At 35.0% G+C, this 18,353-nt stretch overlaps 3 protein-coding genes across 3 annotated transcripts; all 3 read left to right on the top strand.

The window, feature by feature from the left end:
• Positions 1 to 3,901: 3,901 nt before the first annotated feature.
• LOC114191542 (receptor protein kinase-like protein At4g34220) lies at positions 3,902 to 7,076 on the top strand. Its single transcript, XM_028080768.2, has 2 exons — positions 3,902 to 5,979; positions 6,194 to 7,076. The coding sequence occupies exons 1-2, from the start codon at positions 4,281 to 4,283 to the stop codon at positions 6,859 to 6,861; spliced, it is 2,367 nt and encodes a 788-aa protein (XP_027936569.1). The 5' UTR covers positions 3,902 to 4,280; the 3' UTR covers positions 6,862 to 7,076.
• Positions 7,077 to 9,784: 2,708 nt separating this feature from the next.
• LOC114191545 (carbohydrate esterase, putative (DUF303)) lies at positions 9,785 to 10,952 on the top strand. Its single transcript, XM_028080770.2, has 2 exons — positions 9,785 to 10,428; positions 10,604 to 10,952. Exons 1-2 carry the CDS (start codon positions 9,874 to 9,876, stop codon positions 10,796 to 10,798), a joined length of 750 nt encoding a protein of 249 aa, XP_027936571.1. The 5' UTR covers positions 9,785 to 9,873; the 3' UTR covers positions 10,799 to 10,952.
• A 2,705-nt stretch (positions 10,953 to 13,657) lies between these two features.
• LOC114191543 (D-3-phosphoglycerate dehydrogenase 1, chloroplastic-like) lies at positions 13,658 to 16,866 on the top strand. The gene is made up of 5 exons (XM_028080769.2): positions 13,658 to 14,302; positions 14,836 to 15,212; positions 15,328 to 15,438; positions 15,521 to 15,616; positions 16,051 to 16,866. Exons 1-5 carry the CDS (start codon positions 13,771 to 13,773, stop codon positions 16,720 to 16,722), a joined length of 1,788 nt encoding a protein of 595 aa, XP_027936570.1. The 5' UTR covers positions 13,658 to 13,770; the 3' UTR covers positions 16,723 to 16,866.
• The last annotated feature ends 1,487 nt before the right edge of the window (positions 16,867 to 18,353 follow it).

Here is an 18,353-nt window from a genome sequence, read left to right as displayed (position 1 = left end):
TATATAAAAAACATATTTAGTCTTAAAATAAAATACAAACTTTAATTTCTCTTATTATTTTTCCTCATGTCTTAATCTTATAATATTATTATAATATTATTAATGTTGTATGTTTAAGACGGTTTTCTATCAAGAAAACCATCAAATATATAATTTCTTTATTTTGCATGAGTATCTCTCTATTCTCAACAATTTGGAGAAGTAAAAGTTTGAATTGTTGCTACAATATATTCGTTTATGTTTAGTGTGTGTATGAGTATACTTTAAATATAGTTACATAAGAACAAAAAATCAAACTATGTGATTCATGTCACATTGAGTAAAATTTTAGAAGAAAAATGAAAAGAAATTGTCCACTTTTATCCAAAATGATTTCACATGGACACAGTCCACAAGAAGGATCGAGGGTTTTCATAAACTAATTATGGGACCATATATTGGTTCTAGTAGGGTCTTGTTATCACAAGTTTGGAGCGGGATTTCAATTCCTTTGTCTTTGGTTGCATGAGTTTTATCAATAGCCCTGAAACAATCTTTTTGCCACACACAAAATGTTTATCACGGTTAGAAATTTCAAAAAGATTCTTATATGCAGATATTCGTAGATAAAAGTTATAACGAATAAGGAAATGAATATTATAAATAGATATTTATGAGTAATGGGTACGAATATTTTTAATACCGCATGTTAACGGGTAAGATACATATATCATAGTATTTGTATACCCGTGGATACCCGTACTCGTCATACTCTAATTAAAATGAAAAAAAATAAAAAAAAACATGATTAAAATATTAAAATATTAATTTTGAATGAGCTATTTTTTTTATCAATTAGTTTTAAAACAAATTCATTTCTTTATAAACTGTCATTCAACACTATTTAAATGGGTTATTTGGATTTTGTTTAAAATTTATGAATGTTATGTATTGTATTTTATTTAAATTTACGATTAAAATATGAAATGTTAAATATTTTTTTTTTAAATACATGCGGGTACTTGTAGATATCCGTGGATATTATAAAATTATGCGGATATCCACATAACAGATACCCGACGAATATGGATACGGGTATGGAACTAATATTTATCCAGACGAGAGAGCTACTACTTGTACCCTATCCGACCCGCCCCATTGACATCCTTAATCATGTGGTTTCAAATTTTTTTTTTCAAATAGCATACTTTTCTTATTATTTACCTAAGATTATTTTATAATCCAATTCTAACCTTATTTTGTCACATATATGAAAAATTAAGTTAAAAATAATTTTTTTAGACCAAAATTATGATGTTTTTCCAATTTTTTCAACTTTAGAAAACACTATTTAAAAGAAAATCAAATTTAAAAATACGATAATAAAAAAATTAACAGTTTACGACATTGATAATATCTAAGATTTATTTTGTAATAACTTGAATAAAACGTTAAATGTAGTGAACATTTATATTTTTCTAAAAAATATTCAGTTATTTTATTATAAAAATAAAAAATTTAAATACTGATTTAAATTAATGATTTGAATGTTTTTATAATTAGAATTATATATTAATTTAACTACGTAAAAATAAAGTAATATATACATATTTATGAAATTAAACTTTATGTAATATCTTATTTGTAATAACTAATTGATGTAAGGTGTGTATTTTTGTTAAGTGTAATAAATATTTTAAAAATTGAATAAATATATTTAATTTTGGTCTAATAGTATTTTTAAATTTTATTTTATTAAACTAAAAAAAATAAAAGAGTATTTAAATTAAAAAAAAAATTGTTCTAACATTAAAATAAAATAATATATTTATTAAAATTTTGTTAATTTATTATAATATTATGACGCTTTTAATGGATTTATTGAGTTAATTAATAATATATAGAATGATATATTAAATTAAGTTGTGATGTCATTGTTAATAAAATAATATGTTACGATTATTTCCACACTCCAACTGACTGTGGTATATTCAGTAATTAGTTCTCCAAAAAGGGAATAAAACAAGATCATCATTAACTTTTTATCGTCATAAATTAAAATTTTATAAGAGATGAGGTTATTGTGAAAGGACAAAGGCACTTTTCATTTTACAAGTTGAAAAGAACCAATGGATAACTAACTACACAAAGTAATGTTTAATTAACGGTTTAAACAATTACTTAGTTCCTACTTGTAATTAATTATTATTCATTATAAAGATGAGTTCTGAAATTCTCCCATTATATAGCTCCGACACACTTATTTTCCTGCTACTTGAAAAATTCCTCAGATTACGAAACTATTGGTCCTCAACTCCACTTATCCTGAAAAACCTAAACATTGGTTCCAGAAATTGCTGTGTGAAACCACTCCCACATTCCTCTCAGATAAGTACACTGTTTCTTTAAGCAACCTTCTTCTGTCTGAATCATTGAAATGCGTCTTCAGAATTTAAACAATGCAATCAAAAGTAGTATTGTGTTCATACGGAATAATGGAATTAACCACTTGCAGATTGTGCTCATTTTTTTTTTTCAATTTAAAACCACTTACTCGTAATCTTGGACTGTGTTAATCTCAGATGGAGGTGAAGTCTCATGTGAAAGCCTTGTCCCTTTCCACAAATTACTGACATACTCATCAATAAAGTATGTACATAATTACATAAATTCAGACTTTACCCAGAAAAAAAAAATGTGAATCTGTGCGTTGTGTTAAAATAACTATGTAACCTCGTGACTTAGATTAAAATAAGGAAACTTGGGGGTTTGGATTTATGGCAATTGTTTATGACTTTTAAGGTTGGAATTAAGATTAAACACGACATGCTTTTCGAAGCCTTCTGTGTCCATTATTTAAGAAAACGATAGGGACAAGGGCAGTTACAAATTGCAACTTGTGAAGTCACAGAAACACCTTCCTAATTACTGTTGCTGTGAATGATCCTCAATTGTACAGTGAATTGTTTTGGCCTCGTTACAGTTTATGTCCGTGACTCTTTGTTTCAGAAAGCACAAGTGTCCAAATTGTTACTTAGGGACTTCAGTAGCGAATGAACATATTCAAATTATTTGTAATCACTAACTACCACTCATAATTTGACACCATTTCAGCATCCTTGTCCCAATCCTTCGATTGTCTTTGACCATGATAGAAACCAAACGTAGGTGGTACCGAACCCAGCGTAGACAGGCCAAAAACAAACACAAAAAAAGAAGAGCAACCCGGTCCTTAAGGTCCCGTGGCCTCAACTTATTGTCTCCTTGCATTTTGATAAGGAATTCCAGAAGAAACTATGTGTTACCATTTCAATTCAATTCAAGTCTCTGTTTTTGTTCTTATTTAAGATTTTTTGTTCAAACTGTCATCATTATTAATTTGACTAACTTTTAAGTTAAAAATACTTAAAGTAAGGAGTTATCTTGGGAGTGAAAATAGACATACCCGAAATTCCTCTGTCATGTCCATTTTGCATTGAATTGCATTGAAACACCATAACTGTTGTAATTAACTCTTGTTTGTCAGCAGTTTAATTAGAAATGAGAGACAGAACTACCTCCTGCTGTCTGTTTTTTATTTAAGTAATCAATGGAGTTCCTAAAAATTGGTCTATGTTATTCCTACAGCCTGTAAATTCCATGCCAAAACAATTAGCCATATATATTTTTTAATGTAAAAGACGGTGTAAAAAAAATGTACTAAAATCACCTTCCTAGAAATTTCATTTTTTTCACCATATCCACAGAACACTAAATTCACGGGGGTGGTGGTGGAATATGCAGATACTCTGCTACAGGTTATGGGGTCCAACTCACTCGGGTGTCTTGTAGCAACAATTAGATTCCTTTCACTTCTATTTTCCAATTATGTGTAAAGAAATTTGTTTTTTCATATATTTCTTTTGTGCGACTTGACAGAGAGAGAGAGAGCAGGCACAGCAGTCCCATATAACTCACTTTTATTATGTTTCCTTCAGTTTGGTTTAGTTCACTTCATCTTTATCAACTGCACAAAGCAGAAGAATTATCACTTTCTCTCTGCAACTCAACCCAATTCCTCCTTGTTTTTCTTTTCTCAGTAAGTACCCTCATTTAATCATTTTCTCAGTCTGCCACACTCTAAAACACAACCTAGCTACTCCCCAAACTTCTTCCACTGATCAAAAGATTTGGTGAACAAAACAAACAACTTGTAGTTGGTAACCATATCCTTTCACTGTTTGTCTCTACCCTTCTTTCCTACCTCTTTTTCTACTCCCTGAACTCGTAGTTCCCAATATGTTACATCACCCAAGGGAACCATGAGCCTTAATTCCCAGAATCTCCATTTCTTGTGGAGGCTCTCATCCTTTCTTCTTCTACTTCTTCAATCTGCTACATCTCAGTCTGTTACATCTCTTAACTCTGATGGGATTCTCTTGCTCAAATTCAAATACTCCATTCTCAGTGACCCTTTATCAGTCCTAGAGAGCTGGAACTACGATGATGCAACACCGTGTTCATGGTATGGTGTTACGTGCGACGAAATTGGAGCCCCCGGTACCCCTGATTTGTTCAGAGTAACAGGTTTGACACTTCCCAATAGCCAACTTTTGGGTTCCATTTCTGAAGACTTGGGCTTGATCCAATACCTTCGCCACATCGATCTCTCCAACAATTTCCTTAATGGCTCTCTACCCAACACTATCTTCAACTCTTCCCAGCTTCAAGTACTTTCCCTCTCAAACAATGTTATCTCCGGTCAACTACATCAGCTGGTTGGAAAACTAACAGACCTGAAAGTTCTCAATCTCTCTGACAATGCCTTTGCCGGGTTGGTCCCAGAAAACCTCACTACTCTACCAAACTTAACGGTTGTTTCTCTGAAGAGTAACTACTTTTCTGGTAGTGTCCCAACCGGGTTCAAATACGTGGAGATTCTGGATCTGTCCTCCAATTTGTTCAACGGTTCTTTGCCAGAAGACTTTGGCGGCGAAAGCTTACGCTACTTGAACCTCTCCTACAACAAGATTTCCGGAACAATTCCTCCAACATTCGCCAAACAGATTCCTGGAAACTCAACAGTGGACCTCTCGTTCAACAATCTGACAGGGGCAGTACCAGAGTCTTTGGCTTCGCTCAACCAGAAGACAGAGTTTCTATCAGGAAATGCTGATCTTTGTGGTAAGCCTCTGAAGATTCTGTGCACTGTTCCCTCTACTGAGTCCTCTGCTCCGCCCAATGTCACCACATCTTCACCAGCCATTGCTGCCATACCGAAAATTGACTCAAACCCTTCATCAAACACAACAGGAACCCCCACCAGTTCTCAGAATGTATCGCCAAGTGGCCTAAAACCTGCCACCATAGCAGCAATTGTGGTCGGAGACTTGGCTGGCATGGCCCTTTTGGCCCTCGTCATTCTCTTCGTCTACCAACAGAGAAAGAAAAGGTATTCGGATCCAAATCCAAACCCAAATTCTAAACGAGACACTAATGCTGCTTCTGGTAACAACTCAGAAAAGAAATACGAAACTGCTTCACGACAAGATGCAGATGCAAAAACAGTAACCCCTTCACTTCCCTGTTCCTGCTTAACAATCAAAGAAGAAGAAACCTCAGAGGCAACTAGCTCGGACAGCGACCGCGAGAGCAACACCGCAGTGGACATCATGGCAGCACAAAACGGGAACCTTCCGAAACAAGGCACCCTTGTAACAGTTGACGGGGAAACAAATTTGGAGCTTGAGACTCTGCTTAAGGCTTCAGCGTATATTCTGGGAAACAGCCGCGTCAGCATTGTCTACAAGGCAGTGCTAGAGGATGGGAGAGCCTTTGCCGTTAGAAGGATCGGTGAGTGTGGGATTGAGAGAAGGAAGGAGTTTGAGAACCAAGTGCGTGCCATTGCAAAGCTTCGCCATCCCAATTTGGTTAAGGTTCGCGGCTTCTGCTGGGGCCGAGATGATAAACTCCTAATATGTGACTACGTCCCCAATGGCAGCCTCGCCACCATTGATCACAGTAAGTTCACTCTCCACCTTAATCATTATGACATCAAATATCATTCATATTAATCTCTTCCTCAGATCATTAGGTGATTTGGAATGATTTTCTTGTACTTGTCCAAACTGCTAAAGTCGGAGTTTGACTTTATCAGCCAACATGTTTAATGATATCGAATTATGTTGTTTGGTTTTGTTTTGTTGTTAGTGATGAGAGTGTTATTATGGTTTAGGAAAATCAGGTTCGTCCCCTCTGAACTTGTCCTTGGAGATACGGTTGAAGATAGCAAAAGGGGTGGCACGAGCGTTGGTCTTCCTTCACGAGAAGAAGCACGTGCATGGCAATGTTAAACCCGGCAACATCCTGCTAAACTCAGAAATGGAAGCCATTATAAGCGATTTTGGGCTGGACAGGCTACTCCTGAACGATGTGACCCACAGAGGAAACGGTTCGGCCAGACAAGTGATGGCGAACCAAAGAAGCCAGCAAGAGGTGGCATTTGGTTCAAGTCCCTTCGGCGCAATGGGATCATCGTCGAGTGGTGCGGGCCACATAATGGTGTATCAAGCCCCGGAGTCACTTGAGAACATCAAACCCAGTCACAAATGGGACGTGTACTCTTTTGGAATGGTGCTGCTGGAGCTTCTAACTGGGAGGGTTTTCCTGGAGCGGGAATTGGAGCAGTGGAACGAACCGGGTTTGGTGGAGGAGGAGCAGAACCGGGTGGTGAGAATGGCTGACGCAGCAATAAAATCTGAAATAGAAGGGAGGGAGAATGTGGTATTGACATGGTTCAAGTTGGGGCTTAGCTGTGTTTCTCATACCCCACAAAGGAGACCCTCCATGAAAGAGGCTCTACAAATCTTGGACAAGATCCATGCTTCTGCTCCACTCAATTAATTCTTCTTCATAATGATGTCGCTGATGTGTTCCTTCCACACACACACACCCTGTTTTTAGATCAAGGTGTTTAATTTCTTCATCCTTTTCCGTCTTTTCTTGACTTCAATTAGCATCAACAGAGGAAAATATTAGAGACAAGTGCTTGTTTATGCAACGTGACAATGATTGTAACTTTGACTAATCACCGCTCAAACGAATCATTGTCTGATCTACCTGCATTTTTTGTCATGGGCACGGGCACGAGCATGGGCATGGGCATGGACATGGACATGCATGTGCACTAGTTTTTCTCTTTTTTGAATCATCACGCGCGGCTATAGAATAAAACAGAACTAAAAGCGAGTTATATTATATTGTGATTAAGATACTAAGACAAAAATGTTTTGCTGTCTCATTCCATCTTCGACAAAATTACTCAACTTTATATGTGTATACACATTTTAATAAATATTAAATGATATTTCAGTTACCGTATCGACAAAAGTTTAAAAATGATTTACTTTTTTATAGAGAAATTAAGTAAATTATAAATTATCTTAACAAGTCAAGTTATTGACTCACCTATACATCTAAAAAGTAATTTGTTAAAAAAATTAGGCTAAACGCATGTTAAATGGCACAGGTGGAGCACGTGCTTACTGGTTTTAATTTGTCAGTAGTTTAAGGGTAATGCATGTGATGAATGTGGTTTGGTGGTGGAGAATAAGTGGTGTAGTTCAATTTTTGTTTCAGACCATGACCAACTCTTGACTAGCGTTTTAAAATTTTAAATTTTCGTCCAATATTCCCACAACTCTTGTGGGCAATTCTTTGTTACAGAGTTCACATGTTAATTACTCAGATGATACTCATTTCGATAAAGATGAGTTAATCTGGTATCTGTTTTAAAAAAATGTCAATTACTAATGGCGTTAATAATTTTCATCTGAAAATGACATAATTGAAGTAATTTTTCAAGAGTTAGAATGCAATTCACACTTTTTTTTTAAAACGGGTACTAGATTGACACATTTCTATCAGAGTGAGTAACATACGACGAGTAATTAAATCTATAATTAAAAATTAAAAACTCTTTAATGTTTAGAGAAAATAAAATTATAGAAAAATAAAATAAAAAAGCATACCAAAGTTGTTTTGCGTATCTCCCGAAAGAGAAATGTTTGTGATCCCTACCCAATATTTTGTTAATAGTGTAACACGAGGACAACGAACTATTTTATTTGGCAATGAAATAATAAATACATAAACCCCTGTCTACTAACGACAGAACCAAACTCACTCACCATAATCTTCATACCAGTATTGTCTATATTGGTCTGGTCCCCTTTATAAATTTATTCATAAAAACCTATGTGTATGCATAAATTTGGTTTAAATTAATTTTTATCACTTTTCGAAATCAAAATTGAAATACTGTCCAACTAATTTTCTTATTTTTTATATTTTTTATTTTCAATCTGTCAGACTTTGCGTTAAGATTTTTATTTTCTAGATTGATCGGTGTATTTCACTCCTAAGGGAGCCTTGCTACAATGTGCAAGAGTTTTTAATTAAAAAATCATCACATGAACAGTGCAATTTTGATAATATTCTCCTACGCAATAATTATTTTGTATGGTTATAAGGCATTTCAACTTTTATTACATAAGCTCATTTGAAATAAATTAGTGAGTGCTTCGACTTCATATCAAACTAAAAATTAAATATCCTTAAAAAACTGAAAATTGAATTATCTAATATTTTGGTTAAGAAACATAAAGGTCAAACTACCCTACCACCAATATTGAAATCTTGAGTTAAGTAATATTAATTCTTTTAAATTTTCTTAGCTCAATTACCTATTCTATTAAATTTACCTTGTTATTCTTTTTCTCCCCTCTTTTTACATGCAAAGAGATTTCAATCAATATAAACATATCTCTCCAAGTAGATGCAAATTTATTTATTATTTTGGAAATTCTGTTATGAAAATTTCATTCCAAAAATTTTATTCTAAAAATTTTAGAAAAGTTTTTTCAGAAGAGTTTCCGGAATTTGTGTTTTGGAAGTTACTTTTGCAGAACATGAAATGGTCATTTTAAAAATTTGAGGGGTGCGCGAAGAAGAAATTGATGGGATCCTTATCTAAAACATAAATTTTACATCCTTATGAACTGTCAAAGACAGTCCAGGTCCAATTGTTTTTCGAGAAAATAAGCTGACCCACTACTTCGGTGCAATTCTATTAGCAGACTATTTTTTGCACTTTTTTTTTCATATTCAGAAAATTAGTTTCAAAATATAAAATATAAAATTAATTTTCCGATTTTTTTTTAAAAGGTGATACGAAAAAAAAAACAGCGAGCAATTTTATGTTTTATTTTTACTTTTCAAAATTATTAGATTTGTTAACGTTTAGGCCCAATATTCAGGAACTTGTGCAGGACATAAAGCCCAATACACAAACAAAAGATGGTTTCAAACTCACAATAAGGCTTCTGATAAAAAAAACATCACAATATCGCCTCGGAGAAACCAAAAAGAATGTTACCAAATGGCCAAGATTCATGATCGATGAGAAAATCTGTTTAAATTTTCTTTCTTTTTTTTTATCGACGATACTTTTGTTTTGTTTTACATTTAAAAATATTGTCGTGTATATACTTTCAATCTATTTTTTAAAAATTCTATTGAAAAATATGTTTTTAACAATACAGATCTGATATATATTATTTTTTAACTTTTGATATCGTACGACACATGTTTTTAGTTTAATAACAGACTTACAAAATCTGACTGATTGAATGCACCCGTATACAATAATTTAAAGCGTCTTGAAAAGTGTAAAAAAAGTTGTTGCATGTTTATCACGTTTCTCCAACTACTCCATGATAGTGCGGTGGTTATACCATGATGCACAATGTATTATCACACTTATAATTTGTGTACATTTATAATTAAGAGAAAGAAACAACCTCAGCGCTCCGAAAAAGTGTTCCATTCTCTCGTTGCAGTAGCAAACAGAAAGCAATGGAAACCAACACACTCACACTCCCAAAACCCAAAAGGCAAATCTTCATTCTCTCAGGCCAAAGCAACATGTCCGGTCGCGGCGGAATCGTCAGGGCCCCCGATCGCAAATACTGGGACGGCGTCGTTCCGCCGGAGTGCAGCCCCCACCCCTCCATCCTCCGCCTCGCCGCCAACCTCCAATGGGAACCGGCAAACGAGCCCCTCCACGTCGACATCGACACAGGCAAAGCCTGCGGCGTGGGCCCCGGCATGGCCTTCGTCAATGCGCTGCGGCCGCGCGTGGGTGAGGAGGTGGGACTGGTCCCCTGCGCCGTGGGCGGCACCGCCTTAAAGGAGTGGGCGCGTGGGGAGGAACTGTACGAGAATATGGTGAAGAGAGCGAAGGAAAGCGTGAAAGGGCACGAGAATTGCGAGATCAAAGCGTTGTTGTGGTTCCAAGGAGAAAGCGACTCTCTGAACGACGAAGACGCTACAATTTACAAGGTTACCATGGAGACCCTCATCCACAATGTTCGACAAGACCTTAATTTGCCATCTCTTCCCATTATTCAGGTTTCCAACATCACTTTTCTTCTTCTTCTTTTTTCTATTTCCGACAAACTAACCTAAATGTATTTTCGCATAATTCAGGTTTATTTTAGGAATTATAAACAAAATTATGGATAACATATTGAATTAGGGCACAAGTAGTGTAGATGTGATGATGATATATGAGTGTACCGTGTAGGTTGCGTTAGCATCGGGATTTGAGTTCATAGAGAAAGTGAGAGAAGCACAAAAAGCTATTGATCTTCCAAATGTGATTTACGTTGACGCAGAGGGATTGCAATTGAAGGAAGATAATCTTCACTTAACCACCGAGTCTCAAGTTAAGTTGGGTGGCATGTTGGCTCAGGCTTATCTCAAACATTTTCATGTCTAACTTCATGGAAATCAAGTCCAAGTTTAACCCCTTTTCTACTTTCAGTAATCGATTATGGTTTTTTATATGTGGGAGATGATTGTGTGTGAGAGCTTGTATTTCCGAACATATATAATATTATTATCAAATAATATTATTATCAAGTTTTTAGTTATTCAATGGTTTGTAGATGAAATTACCAAAAGTATTTACTATGTCCACATATTCTGACCCACTACTTTAACGACTCTACTAATAATGCAATGATATTTTTACGAGTTCTTTCTAAATTGAGGGCGGAAGAACTTCTTACCCCTAAATTTCTACTTTGGTTTTCTACAATAAAATTGATTTTCATATTTTACAAAGATGGGCTTAGTTCTTCAAAATTAACATTCTTTTCACTAGAAGCACAACACTATTTTTTGGTAAGAACAACTTGTGCTATGAAATTATTTGTTGCGGTTACATTGTACAACATTAAATGTTTGCCATAAGTTTTTTGTTTTCTTTTTCACTTTTCAATTTTGTAAATTTGATAAAAGAAATTTACTAATTTTGATTGGGTTGAAATTATTGAGACCACATCAGATGACATCCTTTTCATGCTTGGCCAAAAGGTAAATCCAAGTAAGACACGATTCTTTTGTTTTTTTGTTTTCCTCAAGTTCAGTTTTTCTGTGTGTGCTAACAGACTCTTTGGCAGGGGAATGACTCTTCTTCGGTCTCTGTTTCTGAGCATTAATATTCCATGCAAATTGACTTTTAGTGATCGTTCCTTTCAAGGCTAAAATATTTATAGATAACTATATATATTTTATTAGTAAACAAATGTATAAATATTTTAATTCTATCTATTATAATACAAACAATATAGATAATCTTTTCAGTGCTTTTCAGAAGTATAGATGCTTCCAAAGTCTCTTTTCTTGTTCAATTATTCCTTGTTTCCTTTGCATAATCCAAAGTCTGATTGATCTGTCTGATTCATTTTGTTTCGGTTCATACTTCCTCTTTTCACATTGTTTTCTACCATTTTTTTGTTTCATGCAACAACTTCAAACCATAGATTCTTCTAAGTTTCTTTTTCTTCTCACTTATCCTGTTATTAATTGTATTTTCATTTATCATTGTTTACTATTTATGCCATTATTTTTGTAAGTAATATGCAAAGGATGAATCACTTAGGAGACTCTCAGACGCATACTTTTTACAATTAAAGAATGGATAAGGATACAAATATTCCTTCTGATTATGAACTCATTAGTTAAAATATTTATCCTCGTTAATTTAAAATGATATCTGAAATATTCAATAAAGAATAATTAATATTGTTTATACTTACAAATATATATCTCACAAGTCGTACATAGGTCTTATACGTTACTCTTTGAGATAAAAAAAAAATACTGTTTTCTTAAAATTAAAAAATTTTAACCGTATTTTTTAATAAATAAGATATTATTAAATTGATAAAACCTTCTGTTAAATAAATCATATAAAATTAAAACTTTTTGCAATAAATAAAGAGATAAATAAAATCAAGATAACCTTATTACAGCAACCACGGTTTGCTTTAAAAATAAAATAAAAGCACACCAACTGAATGGGTCCCACATGGTTGAGGTGATATATGAGTCGTTGGATTGTAATAGATGGATAGCTTCACGCTACAAGGAGAGCGTGGCATCGTGTTTCTGTCTTTTTCACTTTTTATGTAACCAACACCTCAGCTCCACCAACCATGCTATGCTGCTCCTCCTGTCTCTCTCATACAAGGATGTGAATTGGTTTAATATACAGCTGTACAGTGAAAAGGGTAAAAAAACTGTAATAAATGTAGGGATCAGATTGACACAATCTTATTAAATTGGAGTATGAATAATTAAACATATATTGAAACTAACCTTTTAAAGATAACTATTACACAAAACAAATTGTCTTTGACTTTTATCTCTCTATTAAGTCTTTCTTAAAAAAATACAATAGATAAAGTGGAAAATAATAAATTGTCCATTAAATAACTGACTAATAGAAGTTGTAATTTACTTAAAGTCTCATAAAAATAACCATTTTATTCTGTTTAATATTTTAAAAAGTGAGGATATAATTGGTAAAAAAAATTTAATATATTATTGAACTTTATAATATAAGAAGAAAAGGGAACTTTTTTTTATTCTTCCAAAATAAACGAGGGAGTGATTAATATTTTTGTTAATTTTTATAGTTTTTATTATATTTATGATTTAATTTTTTATATATTTATAAGTAAATCACATATAATTAAAAAGTATAATATAATAATCGATATACTGTTTGTTTACAGTGTAAAACAATTTTGGTTTAAACTTGTATATATATTTGATATCGTTGAATTTTTTACTGAGATTCGAATCAAACTATTTAATCAAGAAAAAAAAATCGAAAGACATTATATTTTTATTAGTTTTTTTTATCTCTTTTGTAGAATTGTTTGATTTTGAATTTTCTAATTGTCTGAATACAATAGGTATTTCATATTTTATTCCGTAATTTACCTTAATACAATAATGTGTAATTCATTTAATACAATACAACGTATATTATTACTAAGACCAAAATTGAATTAGAAAGTGGGAGGTGGAGGTGTATAGAAGTTGTGTATGTTTTAAACTCCAAACATTTGTACGTTGAATTCCTACTTACTATTTTACCTCCAAATTGCAGGATTGTGATTGCAAGCACTCAACAAGTGTGTGTGCGTGGTTTTACACCAAACCAAGGGGTGTGCGCATTCATTCATGTATCTTAATACTAATTACATTATTAATTACATGATAAGTACAATTTGATAATACCAATAAGAGGAGAGAGAGAAAAGAAAAAAAAAAAAAGAAAACACCATTGAAAAACAAAACATAAACCCTATCACGTTATAAAACCCTTGAGTCTCAAACAGACTCGGTACTCTTCACAGTCTTTCATTTCTTTCATTGCAATTTCTGCCTAATTTGATGGCCACCGCCACATCCACAAACCTTCGCTTCCCGTCGCCCTCGCTTTCTCTCTCTTCGAGGCTTCCTCTCTCCTCTGCCTTCTCCGTCTCGCTCCGCCCGCGCCGCGGCGCCTCCGGTCCGCTCGTTGTGCTGGTATCGGCGGGGCTCGGCGCGAAGCCCACGGTGCTCGTCGCTGAGAAGCTCGGCGACGCGGGGCTGAAGCTGCTCAAGGACTTCGCCAACGTCGACTGCTCATACAATCTCAGCACCGAGGAACTCTGCACCAAGATCTCACTCTGCGATGCCCTAATCGTGCGCAGCGGCACCAAGGTCTCGCGCGAGGTCTTCGAGTCCTCCGGCGGCAGGCTCAAGGTCGTCGGCAGAGCCGGCGTCGGAATCGATAATGTGGATCTGGCCGCCGCCACCGAGCACGGCTGCCTCGTTGTCAATGCGCCCACCGCCAACACCGTCGCCGCCGCCGAGCACGGGATCGCTCTTCTTGCCGCCATGGCCAGGAACGTCGCTCAGGCCGATGCTTCTGTCAAAGCCGGTGAGTTTTCTTTGCTTGGCGTTTCATCGAGTCGAAAATCGTTTGGATTTGAATTCTGCTATTCAACCATGCTTTATTTGAAATGCTGTATAGAGTTTAAGTATTACGTCATTTTTAAATTGTGTTTTATAGTGATGTTTTAGCGTTATTATGTTATCTTTCACGCGTTTTTCTCGTAGAGAATACATGGAACCATTAGGTTTGAATCTTGTCATTGAACTACGGTTGATTTGAAATGTTCTGTGCGGACTTTAAATTTTACGTGATCTTTTTAGAGTTAATGCTTTTTGTCCTTTTGGTATTCTCGAAGAGAATATACGGAACCAAATTTTGTATTGAATGCTTTTCGTCTTATAAAAGACGAAAAATCTTTTCCCGATGAATAAATTTGTCCGTGACCGATTAATTTTTTCTGTGATGAATTAGTGGTTTTTCTTTGAATACCGTGTTTCTTGTAATGCTTTATTATTATTATTATTCGTTGTGGATTCTGTTATTAGCTTCTCTTTAACATGTTGCCTTGTGCAATCTAGGGAAATGGCAGAGGAATAAGTATGTTGGAGTTTCCTTGGTTGGGAAGACACTTGCGGTGCTGGGATTTGGGAAAGTTGGTTCTGAAGTTGCTCGCCGAGCCAAGGGGCTTGGTATGAATGTCATTGCCCATGACCCATATGCTCCTGCAGACCGTGCTAGGGCCATTGGTGTTGAGCTAGTGGGCTTTGACGAGGCCATTTCCTCTGCGGATTTCATCTCTCTACATATGCCTCTCACAGCTGCTACATCGAAGATGCTCAATGATGAGACTTTTGCAAAGATGAAGAAAGGAGTTCGCATAGTCAATGTTGCTCGTGGAGGGGTCATTGATGAGGATGCTCTTGTTAGGGCACTAGATTCTGGGATTGTAGCTCAGGTCCGTGCAACTTCCATTTTGAAGCACTAATAGATCACTTTAATGAAATAGAGAAGTATGTAATTGGTACCCTGCATACTAAAGAGATAATGATTGTGCTATTTCTTTGTTTCAGGCGGCACTTGATGTTTTCACTGAGGAGCCTCCACCGAAAGACAGCAAGTTGATTCTGCATGAGCTCGTTACTGCAACACCGCATCTTGGTGCCAGTACTGCTGAAGCTCAGGTGAGTTACTTTTGGATATGACAAACATTTCTTTAAATCCATTGTCACTATTGTTATTAAAGCTCTTGAAAATGATTTCCAGGAAGGTGTGGCTATTGAAATAGCAGAAGCTGTTGTTGGGGCTCTGAAAGGGGAGCTCGCAGCTACCGCAGTCAATGCACCAATGGTTCCCTCTGAGGTATCAGGAAAAATATTAATACTCTTCCCTTTCTCTGTATGCATCATTTGATTTTATTTCCATTGCTACTCTCCCCGGCCTCGAGAAAGTCGTTGTAACTTGATTTATTGAAGTGTATTACTAGTTTGAGATACTGATTTTGGAAGATGGTACCTATTTTCTTTAATTATGGATAACTTTAGGTGTTATTTACTCAAATGGTCTAAACTAAATGCTTAACGTAATGTCAAAGTTTGATTTGATAAATCTGACGAGAGAAATTGGGAAATGGGAATACAGGGAATTACACCAGTAGTGTTATTGTCAAATTTGAAATTCTGGATTTTGTTTGGTGCTCCACTTTAGCAAGCACATCATAATATAATGAGTCATGAATTAAAGTTGCTTTATGCAGTACATAGTTTGACATCTATTTGTTTCTTTCTTGTCTGCAGGTGCTATCAGAATTGAAACCGTTCGTTGATCTTGCTGAGAAACTGGGTAGGTTGGCTGTCCAGCTGGTAGCAGGAGGAAGTGGTGTAAAAACAGTGAAGGTCACTTATGCCACCGCTAGGGCTCCTGATGATCTGGACACCCGTCTTCTTCGTGCCATGATAACCAAGGGTCTGATTGAGCCCATATCTAGTGTTTTTGTGAACTTGGTTAATGCTGATTTCACTGCTAAGCAAAGAGGGCTGAGGATAACCGAGGAGAGAGTTATTCTTGATGGGTCACCTGAGAATCCATTGGAATTCATTCAGGTCCAGATTGCTAATGTGGAATCCAGATTTGCAAGTGCCATATCAGATTCCGGGGAGATTAAGGTGGAGGGTCGGGTGAAAGATGGAATTCCCCATCTGACAAAGGTGGGGTCTTTTGATGTGGACGTGAGTTTGGAAGGTAGCATTATACTGTGTAGGCAGGTGGATCAACCAGGCATGATCGGAAAGGTTGGAAGCGTTTTAGGTGAGGAGAACGTGAACGTCAGCTTCATGAGTGTAGGAAGGATTGCTCCACGCAAGCAAGCTGTAATGGCAATTGGAGTGGACGAACAACCTAGCAAGGAATCTTTGAAGAAGATTGGAGATATCCCCGCTGTTGAAGAGCTCGTCTTCCTCAAGTTGTAAGATTAAATGGTTGCCCCTATTATTTTTTCCTTTTTATTTTGTAATTTGGATTGGGCATGGTTGCTGAATGTGCCCGGTTTTGATGTGTTAACCATGAAACTAGTAGCCTAGATTTTAAGGGGAGAGAGAATAATTTGCAGTGCATTTCATGGTGTGGTTTAATTAGTTATTCATAGCGCCTTTTATTTGAAAAGAACGACCTGCTAAGAATATTTTAAAATTCCCGTTATTATGCGAGTAACCTAACATAGATTTCCAGCCCAGTTGTCAAAATGTCAAGTGCAAAACCATGGTTTTTCAGTAATTAAACTCAAGTTGATACATATTGCACAGCAAATTCAGCTTGAAGTATTTGTAGTTGTTTGGATTTGCGTTGGAATATTTAAAATTACTCCAACGGTTCGATACCCCTCCCAGACTTCCAATCAACTTTACATCAGTTCTTGTAGCATTTGCCTATTTCTTTGATTCAACGTGAACAAAATTCCAATAGGTGTATATTTCTTTACCACGTTTTTTGAAAATAATTAAAGCACTAGCATACTGTTGTTCCCAATATATACCAATTTAGTACGGTTCTGGTTTCAAGTAAGAATTCGATTTTCTGCGAGTCAAATTCTGACCTGCGTTACATTAATTATTTTGTGTTTTTTCAGACAGAATTCGATTTTGGAGCCGAATTCTGAAATACAAACTAACTTTTAACTTTGACTTAATTTTTTTTTAAATAATCAATAAAAAATATTATAACACCACCTTAAAATCAGTAATATTATATAATAATTTTTTTTGGATTTTTTTTACTTTTATTATAATTCATACAATTTTGTTTCCAAACTTCTATTAAAAAAATACTAAACAAATTAAAAAATATTACTTTTATATTTCCAATATATAATATATTTTTTTTCATTTTATTCTTTCATTAAAAAAAAATCTCAGTTCAGAATTCGATTCCTCGAAAATGAAAAAAATCTCAGCTCAGAATTGATTCCTCGAAAATCAAATTTTGACCGGTAAAACGTAACAAAAGTAATGTAATGCAGGTCAGAATTCCACTCCCCGAGAATCTAATTCTCACCTTAAAACCAAAACCGTATATTGGGAACAATACGCTATCTGGCTAATTATTTTGGGAATATGTGCTAGATGGGAAAAAAAATCAAACAAATGCACTGTATTCAAATATCGATTTAACACGATATTATGAATGCTGAAACACAATTCTTAACTAATTTGAATTACGTGAGTTTAAACACTCCGCTTGTAGCTTCTGCATATTTCATTTGATTGAGAGGAAAATAATTACTTGTGTTTTTAATGTACAAGCAAACAGTTTTTAGGTTAAAATAATTGGTAATGTACTTTTTGTGTCAATCTTTACCTGCTTCCTTTTATGTCGAGTTGTTTACTTGTAGCTTTATATCCGTCTTACTCTCATTTTCTTCCTTTCTATGAGTTTTTTTTTTTTTTTCAATTTCTCTTTCTGTTTTTGCTGATTCCTTTTTCTCTACCTACTTTTCCGTAAGTTTTCTACTTTTTCTTCTGTAATTTTAATTTTTAGGTATAAATATACATTTGGTACCCAAACTTTTTTGGAAAGTTCAATATGGTATCCGAACTTTAGGAAT

Source organism: Vigna unguiculata, chromosome 7 (assembly GCF_037176805.1).
Source record: "Vigna unguiculata cultivar grain cowpea cultivar isolate G323 ecotype 2 chromosome 7, ASM3717680v1, whole genome shotgun sequence".
NCBI classification, from domain to species: Eukaryota; Viridiplantae; Streptophyta; class Magnoliopsida; order Fabales; family Fabaceae; genus Vigna; species Vigna unguiculata.
Note: the sequence above shows the minus strand (reverse complement) of the source record. Positions and strands in the feature narration are given on the sequence as shown.